This window comes from Colobus angolensis, unplaced genomic scaffold (genome assembly GCF_000951035.1).
Source record: "Colobus angolensis palliatus isolate OR3802 unplaced genomic scaffold, Cang.pa_1.0 Scaffold49, whole genome shotgun sequence".
In the NCBI taxonomy this organism is placed as follows: Eukaryota; Metazoa; Chordata; class Mammalia; order Primates; family Cercopithecidae; genus Colobus; species Colobus angolensis.
In genome coordinates, this window is record NW_012118376.1 from 1,489,181 (window position 1) to 1,500,899 (window position 11,719).

General features: G+C 35.9%; 1 protein-coding gene across 2 annotated transcripts in view; it reads left to right on the forward strand.

Moving 5' to 3' along the window:
- AP3B1 (adaptor-related protein complex 3, beta 1 subunit) overlaps positions 1-11,719 on the forward strand; it is a 318,221-nt gene that overhangs the window by 31,946 nt on the left and 274,556 nt on the right. For both annotated transcript variants that reach the window (XM_011959213.1, XM_011959211.1), the window contains exon 2: positions 3,193-3,268. In XM_011959213.1, the coding sequence (XP_011814603.1) occupies positions 3,212-3,268 (57 nt within the window). In that variant the 5' untranslated portion in view covers positions 3,193-3,211. The remainder of the gene's footprint in view (positions 1-3,192; positions 3,269-11,719) is intronic.

Consider the following 11,719-nt stretch of genomic DNA (forward strand, 5'->3'; position numbering starts at 1 on the left):
TTTGTAAGTCTCTAAGGACTTGCTTTATGAATCTGGGTGCTCCTGTATTGGGTGCATATATTTAGGATAGTTAGCTCTTCCTGTTGAATTGAACCCTGTACCATTATGTAATGTCCTTCTTTGTCTCTTTTGATCTTTGATGGTTTACAGTCTGTTTTATCAGAGACTAGGATTGCAACCCCTACTTTTTTTTGTTCTCCATTTGCTTGGTAGATCTTCCTCCATCCCTTTATTTTGAGCCTATGTGTGTCTCTGCATGTGAGATGGGTCTCCTGAATAAGGTCCAACCTTTTATACATCCTTTTTTGGGCATGTATCTCTGATTGGAAATTGCTATTCGTTATCAGTTTTCCAGTCCATCATTCCTGGATGTAAGTTTTAGGTGTTGCTTTCTATGGTACACGAATTTTGTGTACCATAATTTTGAGGAAAAAGAAGGTAACTTTGTAGTATGGGGCTTTCAAATGGTAAAGGTCCTTTCTTTTTTCTTTTTAAAATTTCCAGTCCAATATAGATGAATACTTCTACAAAATACAATAAAAAATAAATTACTAGAAAAATAAAATGAGCCAGGCACGGTGGCTCATGCCTGTAATCATAGCACTTTGGAAGGCCGAGGTTGGCAGATCACCTGAGGTCAGGAGTTCAAGATCAACCTGGCCAACATGATGAAACCCCATCTCTACTTAAAATACACAATTAGCCGGATGTGATGATGCACACCTGTAATCCCAGCTACTCAGGAGGCTGAGGTAGGAGAATCACTTGAATCCAGGAGGCAGGGGTTGCGTGAGCCAAGATCACACTACTGCACTCCAGCCTGGGCGACAGAGTGAGACTCTGTCTTAAAACAAAAAACAAACAAACAAAAACATAATAAAATTAAAGAAAAATAAAATGAAAAAGGCACACAAAATAAAATACAAGCCCCCCACTTTTTAAATTAGATTCAATAAACATAAAATTACATTGTCAAATTGTTCCATCACATTTCTCAATGTGCTTATTCTGAATTTTGGTACCTATCTCCTCATGGGTTAGTAACACAAATTTGTGAGTTGGTAATGATTCTTGGACCAGACTTTCTCAGATCATACTTTGAGTAGCACTGATATAGTGTACAGTACTACATAGTCTTAATTTTCCCCTTAATTTATGTTGTCTTTAGAAAGAGTAGAAGGTTTTAATGAGTTATGGATTATAGATTTATTAAAAAGAGAGGTAATTTACACTACGTAAAAGCCCTAATACTTCCCTAGTTCTTATATATAACTGGTAAACTTTATTTTTCAGTTATAGTTACTAGTTCATTCTGGGGCTAAAATAAGAATGACTTTCCTGGTAATAGTAAGATTTGCCTTAACCCTTCAGTTATATATTCTCTGTCCTTTGAAACTTAAAACTGGCCTATTTTGAACATGAAAGGAAAAGTTATACCATTTAACACCACAAGATGTCACTTATGTAAAAATAAAGTTGGTATCCTAATACTCAAAGCTAGAAAGCCACAGGTAACTAGGTAAGTGAAGACACAGGTAAATTAAATTAAAAGTGTATAAATTTGAAACAACTATTGGTTTTCAGCAAAGAGTTGAGGAAAATATTGCTAATTCAGCATTATTTTAACTCAAATATTGATATTTAGCAAAACAATTGGTATCTAAGATTTATGCAGTAATACATGTTAACTGGTCATATTCGAATCTACATAATGAAGAAGGTAGACCTAAAAGAACTTAATAAAAGTTAATATATTTTGAAGGTAAAGTAGGTGTTATGGTATTAACTCTTCTAAATCTTTACTGTTTTGGTGACAGGCAAAGAGGAATTTGGGAAGAAACATGTAATTTATATCAGAATTTTAAATAGATCCTTATGACATATGTGAGAAGTTCAACATTACATCAGGTTGAAACAGTGCCTAGGATTTTTCTTGTCTCTTCTCTGAACCTCAGAGTTATTAGTTTCTCTGCCTGTGTTAATGCAGTATTTGTTGTTGAAGACTAGCTTTTCTGTTAAACATGAAGAGCAAAACCTTTAGCTTTAATATTGAGATTCTGTTTTCTTGTGTTTAGTTCCACAGAGCAGGTGCTTGTTCTGGGCACTCTGGGAATTTGGACTTTAGATGAGCAAACCAAGTTTCCATTAGTTTACGAGTAAGACTATGCCTGGAATTAGAGGTTGGGCTGTTCTAAAAATTGACACTACATTCCTCTTCATTGCTCACTTCTCTCTCCAGATAAAACTGGTAGAGGAGAATAATGGGACACTTTTGGGGAACAGAAAAGGGGAACAAGCAGGAGAAAATTATTTTCTTTGTTTTTTGTCATGTATGTGTGTGACCACATTTCCTTTCTATTTAGTTCCTATCTAATTCTTCTTTTTCTTACCTAACTTCAGTAAGATTTTTTTTAAGGTTTCTTTTAGGGTTTAGGTTTTTCATTATAAAAGTATACATAGTCATTAAGTAAATAGGAAAATACAGCAAAAAGCAAAAGAACAAAATACAGTCACATATATGGTTAATTTCTCTCCCTTTTCTGTTACCTGTGAAATGTGAAAGAGCCTGAAAAGTTTTATGCAGGGATCCTAAATTCCTTAAGGTGAACATTTATAGTATGTTTAATAGTCGTATATTCTCAGAGACAGTTTTTATATATTACTGCCTCTACTGTTTAAATATTTTCAAGCTGTATTTTTAATTAGGAAGAAGTAGGTGTCTTAATTATTTAATTGCATTTTGTCTTCACTAGTGGTCACCATTGCATTTAATTTTATCAGCTGTTTGGAAAGTAAGGCTCATTTTTTTTTGTAATAAATTTCATTGCCTTTATTCCTTTTGAAAAAAATGTGCTTAGCTTTTACTTATTTTTTTCTTGCAATGACAGTTTGTAACATTTAATGCTTGTATTAGTTTGCTAGGGCTGCCATAACAAAATGCCACAGACTGGGTGGCTTAATCAGCAGAAATTAATTTTCTCACAATTAGTGCCTGGGAGTACAAGATTAAGGTGTTGGCGGGTTTGGTTTCTGATGAGGCCTCTTTCCCTGGCCTGCAGATGGCGACCTTCTTGCTGCAGTTACTTACTATTGCCCATGATATTATTTCTAATTCTTATGAAAACGATATATTTTAAGCTATCTATTATAAAAATCAAAGCATGGATTTTTTTTCCTTCTCTTTTGTAATAGGAATGAAGATCTAAAGCAAATGTTAGAGAGCAACAAAGATTCTGCTAAATTGGATGCTATGAAGCGGATTGTTGGGGTAGGTAAAATACTCGTTTACTTCAATTTTGGAAAAATGGACAAGCAGTGGTTATACTATATTAAATATATTAAATAATATGTTAAATACCAAGTCTGATATTCTATTTGCTGTTAATATTAACTTAGAATTTCCTGTCTAAAAATGTTAAACAAAAAGGTACATTATTAAAGTATCAAAAATCAAGAAACTTAGGTTTTAATTTTATCTTTTCTTTGTTTTAATTTCCCTGTATCTAATTTCAAGGTATTTCTACTATGAGAATGAGGTAGTCATTTTGAAGACAAAATAAGATGATATACAAGCCTATTTTGACCTCCTACAAAGAGGGATACTAAAGAATGATTTTTTGTCCTTTCACAGCCTAAATGTTGTGAGCATACTACTTTCATCTATTTTTCAGATTCTCTTACTACCAATAGAAAAACTTTATTCAGTTTAGAAGCCTAGAACTTCTAATAAATATTATTAAACATAAGAGCATTCACCAGTGTTCAGCTGTAAAGCAAAACATAAACAATTGATTAATAAGTTATGAGGATTCTCTTGCCAGAGAACTAAAGATATAATATAGTTCCTTAAATATTTTTAATTTTTTAATTTTAATTTTTTATTTTTCTAGGGTTCTAGTTGTATATACCATCTTTAGTAAAATAGTTTTGCAATTTGTGTTGCACTCTCTATAACTCATTTGGTTTTCCACATTCACAGAGAAACCTGCTTAATTCCAGTGACTATCTGATGCTAAGGAGTTTTGCTTTTGTTTCAGTGGAATCAAATTCATAAAACCGATTCTTCTTATTAATACTAGTTATCACCACCATTGCTGATCTTATTTTCCACTTAATTTTATATAATAAGGACAAAATTGAATACATTTGTATAATTACATAAATAAACTACTGTAATAAGGCGATGACACAACTAAAACAATACTGTTTTCCAGCAGGCAATGCCATCACATGAGAGCTTCAGATCTCTCTTCCTTTCTTGATATATTAAAGTCCAAATTACATTTAAGAAAGATGGTTAACAGGTATCAGCATGCTCTCTTAAAAAGTGAGATGGTATAAAAATGAAATACATTAAAGTCAAGAACTAATTGTATCTGTAGGACATCTATAAGTGACTTGATCCGTGCTTTCATGTTTATGTCATTTGGCAGTGTAGGGGCAATTTTGAGGATTCCATTGTAAATTTTTGATTTGTTAATGTTAAGCTTTATAGATAAGAGGATTTATGGGCAGGCAGTTCTTGCTTTGCATGGCTTTTGTACACATGAATTTCAGTTACTACAGTTTAGTTAAGTAACACCAATCCCCTAACAATATGGTTCAAATTTCATTTACCATGGTATATTAATTGTGTACTTGGATAATGTACAAACTTGACTGCTAGCTCTTCATTCTACAAATAACTATGTAAATTATAAACATGTATCATGATCCATGACCAATCATGTCACTTCTTTCAAAATCTGTCAGCGATTGGTCACTGTGCATCTGTTACTCAGTTTATGCACAGACAACAAAGCATGTAGTTGTGTTGCCTCTTTGTCTCCCAGCAAGAAACACATGTGACATTTTACAGAAATGAGTAATTGAAAGAGGCATTTGCCCAACAAACTGAAAGTACAGCAAAGAAATGAAAAGTGATAACATGTAATGAAAATCAGGTAGAATATAAATGAAGTTATACAGAAATAGCTGGCTGTGGAACTATTGACATTAGAAGTTTTTAAGAGACTCTGAATTTATAGCTGGAGGAGCTTGGTAAAGGTGAGATTTTCAACCAGCATAAACGATGAAAGTGATTTTGTTGAAGAGAATGAAGCTGTCTCAGAGGAAGTGATGCCAGCAGAAGACCTCACATTCGTTAAAGGAACTCTAGGAGATAGTTGAGAACATTGAAAATGCAAAGGATAAAATGTTGGAAGCTGATCCAGACTTAGAAAGGAGCATGATAATTTACTGAGGAATACAAAAGATACTTCCTCAGTATCATGAGTTAAACACTGATAAGAGAACAAACTCTGTTCAAACTACTCTTGATAAGTTAATTTTCTTTCCTTTTTTTTTTTTTAAGAGAGAGGGTCTTTCTCTGTTGTCTGGGCTGGAGTACAGTGGTACAGTCATAACTCACTGTAACCTTGAACTCCTGAGCTCAAGCGTTCCTCCCACCTCAGCCTTCTGAGTAGCAGGGACTACAGATGTGTACCACTATGCCCAGCTAATTTTTTTATTTTTATTTTTTATAGAGACAGGGTCTTGCTATATTGTCCAGGTTGGTGTAGAACTCTTGGTTTTATGTGATCTTCCCACCTCAACCTTTCAAAGTGCTGGAATTACAGGTGTGAGCCAGTGTGCCTGGCCAAGTTACTTTTCAATTTTTCTAATGTTTTCAGTTATAGTATACTAAATATTGATTTTTGTGTTTTCACTTTCCTATAAATTTATAACTGACAGTAAAAGAGTTAGTGTTTTGACAGAAATTTTAAATAGTATCCAGGGATTTAGTGAAATAAATTACCTTAATGGGATGTAAGAGCCATAGTTTAAAGAAATAAATAAGGGCAGTCCCTGCTTTTCTTGGTAGTGCAGGTCTGTGCCCTGCAGGAATGCAAGCTGAAACCATGGAAAGAAATCTTTTTTTTTTTTTGAGAGGGAGTGTCATTCTGTCGCCCTGGCTGGAGTGCAGTGGCACGATCTCGGCTCACTGCAACCTCCTGCAACCTCTGCCTCCCAGGTTCACGCCATTCTCCTGCCTCAGCCTCCCGAGTAGCTGGTACTACAGGCGCCCGCCACCACGCCTGGCTAATTTTTTGTATTTTTTAGTAGAGACAGGGTTTCACCGTATTAGCCAGGATGGTCTCGATCTCCTGACCTCATGATCCTCCCGCCTTGGCCTCCCAAAGTGCTGGGATTACAGGCGTGAGCCACCGTGCCCCATCGGAAAGAAATCTTAATAAGCCAATTGGAAAAGTTACAGTTGATCTATGATGTTTAAAATTTTTGTCAAAATAAGAAAATTAGCGGGGTATGGTGGTACATTGTTTTGAGTTAATGACTGTAATAAATAGTTTGGTATAAATCTTTCCAGACTGTTTATCCCTTGTTCTTCCCCTTTCTTCCTTCAATAACAGTGCTTTGGTTCTATGTATGCTTTAGAGAATTCAACTTGGGGCTGTTGCTTGCATCTTTTTAAAAATTATTGGGTTGGAAATTGTTTAAAAGACTAAGATTTTTATGCAGTGTTGGTGTGCATCAGGATGAATTCCTGGTTATCGGGCCTGAGGTTTTACTAGTGATGTGACACCTATAGAACTTTAGTGGGTTTCTATCAGTTTTGCTCCAGTGTAGTCTCTGGGATACAAAATGAGGGTCAGTTAACTTTCTGTATCTCCATGTATTCTTGGCTGTTGATTCTTAAGAGTTACAGTTGAGTCTGAAACCCTTTGAAATGTTTTCTCTCCGTTTTTGTTACCTGTGAATTAACTAGCAATTTTCTATAAATTCAAAATTCTGAACTTTTATCTCATCTTTATTGCTTTGAAGAATGACCAGTGGAAATTAAAAATTAAACATAATTTCATCCTTTTTCAAAACACTAGGTTTAAAAATTATGTGGATTTTTGGATCTAGATTATTATTCAATACAGTCATGTATCACTTAGAGTCATGCATTGCTTAATGACAGGGATGCTTTCTAAGAAATGCATCCTTGGGCAGTTTTTTGTGTGAGCATCATAGAGTGTACTTACACAAACCTGGTATACTTACACAAGCTTACTACACACTTGGGCTATATGACATAGTCTATTCTTCCTAGGCTGTAAATCTGTACAGCATGTTACTGTACTGAATACTGTAGGCAATTGTAACAAAATGGTATTTGTATATCTAAATGTAGAAAGTTACAGTAAAGATACAGTATTATAATCTTATAATAAGATTATATATGTGGCCCCTCCTTGACCAAAACATGTGGCACATGACTGTAATTTAAAAATAACACAAAATTCAATCAGTGTAACATACCACATTAACAGAAGGAAAGGGGAAAATCCCTCACAATCATCTCAATTTATGCAGAGAAATATGTGACAAAATTTAATACACTTTGATGATAAAAGTACTCAACAAACTAAGAATAGGAGGAAACTACCTCAGCCTATCTGTTAAAGAGCAGGTGTGGAAAACCCAAAACTAGCATCATACTCAGTAGTGAAAGACTGAAATCTTTTACTCCAAGATGAGAAACAAGGATGCTTGCTTTTACCACTTCTATGCAACACAGTATTGGAAATTTTAGCCAGAACAATCAGGCAAGAAAAAGAAATAAAAGGCATCCAAATGGAAAAGGAAGAGGCAAAATTATTTTTATTCGCATTGTCTGATATGTAGAAAACCCTAAAGATTCCACAAAAAACTGTTACAACCAATACGCAAATTTACCCAAGTTGCAGGATAGAAAAGCAACGCACCAAAAACACTTGCATTTCTATACATTAACAATGAACAATTTGAAAAGAAAATTAAACAAATATTCATTTATAATAGCCTCAAAAGGAATAAAATATTCAAGAATAAGCTTAACCAAGGAGATGAAAGACTTGTACACTGAAACATTACTGAGAAAAATTAAAGAAGACAGAACTAAATGGAAAGACATCTATGTTTCTGGGTTAGAAGACTAATATTGTTAAGATGTCAAAATGATCTGTATATTCAATGCAGTTCCTATCAAAATTCCAATGATGTGTTTGGCAAAAATAGAAAAAACTTCATCCTAAAATTTATATAGAATCCCATGAGTCCCCAAATAGCCAAAACAACCTTGAAAAGGAGCAGAATTGACTGGGCACAGTGGCTCATGTATGTAATCCCAGCACTTTAGGAAGCCAAGGCAGGAGGATCATTTGAGCCCAGGAGTTTTAGACCAGCGTAGACAACATGGCAAGACCTTGTCTCTACAAAACTAATAATAAGAAAAAATTACCGCCTGTGCCTGTGGTCCCAGCTGCTTGGGAAGCTGAGGTTGTGGTACTGCTTGGAGTGAGCTGTGTTCATGCCACTGCACTCCAGCCTGGGCAACAGAACGAGACCCCATTTCAAAACCCTGTCTCAAAAAAAGAAAAACAAAACAAAACAAAGTTGAATGTCTCATACTTCCTGATTTCAAAACCTATAGCAAAGCATAGTCATGAAGACATTGTGGTACTGGAATAAAGACAGATAATGTATAGTCCAATGGAACACAATAGGGAGCTCAGAAATCAACCCTGACATAATGGTCAAATGATTTTTGATAATGATACAAGATCAATCAATTGGGAAAGGACAATCTTTTCAGCAAATAATGTTGAGGAAACTGGATTATCTGTATGCAAGAAAATGGTGTTGAATTTCTTTCTATATCACACCATAGATAGAAATAAATAAAAATGGATCAAAGACCTCAATGTGAGAGCTAAAACTATAAAACTATTAGAAGAAAGCTTAGAGTAAAAGCTTCATGACATTGGATTTGGCAAAGGGTTCTTAGATACAACACTAAAACATGAGCAGTAAAAAAAAAAAAAGGAGATTATTTGAATTTTATCAAAATTAAAACTTGTGTACGTCATAGGACACTGTCAACAAAATGAAAAGGCAACCCGTAGAATACAAGAAAATATTTGCAAATCATATATCTGATAAAGGTATGATATCCAGAATATATAAAGAACTCCCACAGCTCAACCATTAAAAACCGACCAGATGGCTGGGTGTGGTGGCTCACGCCTGTAATCCCAGCACTTTGGGGAGGCTGAGGCGGGCAAATTACTTGAGGTCAGGAGTTTGAGACAAGCCTGGCCAGCACAGTGGTCTCTACTAAAAAGACAAATCCTGTCTCTACTAAAAATACAAAAATTAGTCAGGTGTGGTGGTGGGCACCTGTAATCCCAGCTGCTCGGGAGGCTGAGACGGGAGAACTGCTTGAATCGAGGAGGCAGAGGTTGCAGTGATCCAAGATCGCGCCACTGCACTCAGCCTGTGGCAGAGCGAGACTGTGTCTCAAAATAACAACAACTGGTGGCTCACGCCTGTAATCCCAGCACTTTTGGGAGGCTGAGGTGGGCAGATCACGTGAGGTCAGGAGTTCAAAACCAGCCTGGCCAACATGGTGAAACCTCGTCTCTTTTAAAAATACAAAAATTAGCTGGGCATGGTGGCAGGCACCTGTAATCCCAGCTACTTGAGAGACTGAGGCAGGAGAATTGCTTGAACTCGAAAGGCAGAGGTTGCAGTGAGCCGAGGTCACGCCATTGCACTGCAGCCTGGGCGACAAGAACGAAACTGTCTCAGAAAGAAAAGAAAAGAAAACAACAACAGCAACAACAACAAAAACCGACCAAATGAAGAAATGGGTAAAAGACTGGAATAGACATTTCTCCAGAGAAGATATATAGATGGCCAATAATTACAGAGAAAGATGCGCAGCATCACTAATTACTAGGAAAATGGAAATCAAAACCATAGTGAGATCACTTTCCACCATTAGGATGATTATTATCAAGAAAACAAAATTGTAAGTGTTGGTGAGGGTAGAGAAATAAGAACGCTTATGCATTGCTGGTGGGAATGTAAAATGGTGCAGTTACTGTGGAAGACAGTATGGTGGTTCCTTAAAAAATTAAAAATGGAATTATCAGATAATTCACCATTCTCCTTTTGGGTATATACTGACAACAATTGAAAGGAGATACTTGAACAGATATTTCTACATCACTGTTCATAGCAGCATTATTTATAGTAGCCAATAGGTGGAAACAACCCATGTGTTCATCAGTGGATGAATAAACAAAATGTGGGACATCTGTGCAATGGAATGTTATTCAGCTTTAAGAAGGAATGGAATTCTGATGCATGCTACACCATGGATGAACCTTAAGTCATTATGCTGAGTCAAATAAGTCAGACACAAAAAAATAATATTGTATGATTCCACTTTTATCAGGTACCTAGAATAATCAAACTCATAGAGACAAAAAGTGGAATGGTGGTTGCCAGCAGCTAGGGGGAAAGCGAGAAATTGGAAGCTTGTCTTTCAAAAATCATTTTGGACATTTATTTTAAATATTATGAACCCTATTAAAAACAGTTCTGTAGACATGAGCTCTGTCCCACTCATTATGCTTTCACTTTTTTTTTTTTTTTTAACGTACATTCCTCCTCATTCTTTTTTTATTTTCTATTTTTTGTTTTTGAGATGGAGTCTCACTCTGTGGCCCAGGCTGCAGTGCAGTGGTGTGATCTGGACTCACTGCAACCTCCGCCTTCTGGGTTCAAACAATTCTACTGCCTCAGCCTCCCAAGTAGCTGGATTACAGGCATGTGTCACCACACCCAGCTAATTTTTGTAATTTTAGTCAAGATGGGGTTTTACCATGCTGGTCTTGAACTCCTGACCTCCAGTGATCTGCCCTCCCAAAGTGAAGGAATTACAGGCATGAGGTACCGCGCCCGGCCCCTCCTCATTCTTTAGATTTTTGGTTTATTTTCAGGTGACGGGGGCATTTCATTTAGAAAGAGAATGTGGATGACATTCTTTCAAAGTCCTTGCCTGTCGGAACAGGTTTCCGTTTTTTTTCCATGTGAAAATAGATTACTTAAGAATAGTATTATTGGGTTGCAATGTTTTCTTTTCCTTAAAATTTTGTAGATTTTATTCTTGATTTCGTCTGGCTTTAGCTGTACAGAGCAGAAATGTGATGCGATGACAATGAGATTGCTTTTTAAAAAAACTTTTAATTTTTATTTCTTTTCATTTTATTATTATTATTATTTTTTGTTTGTTGTTTTGAGATGGAGTCTCGCTCTGTCGCCCAGGCTGGAGTGCAGTGGCACGGTCTCAGCTCACTGCAACCTCTGCCTCCTGGGTTCAAGTGATTCTTCTGCCTCAGCCTCCTGAGTAGCTGGGATTACAGGCATGAGCCACTGCACCCAGACATATATATATACATATATATTTAATTTTTGTGGGCACATAGTAGGTATATGTATTTTGGGGGTACATGAGATGTTTTAATACAGGTGTGCATGTGAAATAAGCATATGATAGGGAATGGGATATCTAGCTCCTTAGGCATTTATCCTTCTGAGTTACAAACAATTCAATTACACTGTAAGTTATTTAAAAATGTACAATTACATTATTATTGATTGTAGTCACCCTGTTGTGCTGTCAAATAGAAGGTCTTATTCATTAATTCTGTTATGTTTGTACCCAGTAACTACTCCACCTTCCCTGTATCCCCACTTACTTTCTCAGCCTCTGGTAACCATCCTTCTACTCTCTATGTCCCTAAGTTCAATTGTTTTGATTTTTAGATCCCACAAATCTAAAAATTGTGATGAGATGTTTGTCTTTGTTTTTTTTTTGAGATGGAGTCTCGCTCTCTTGCCCAGT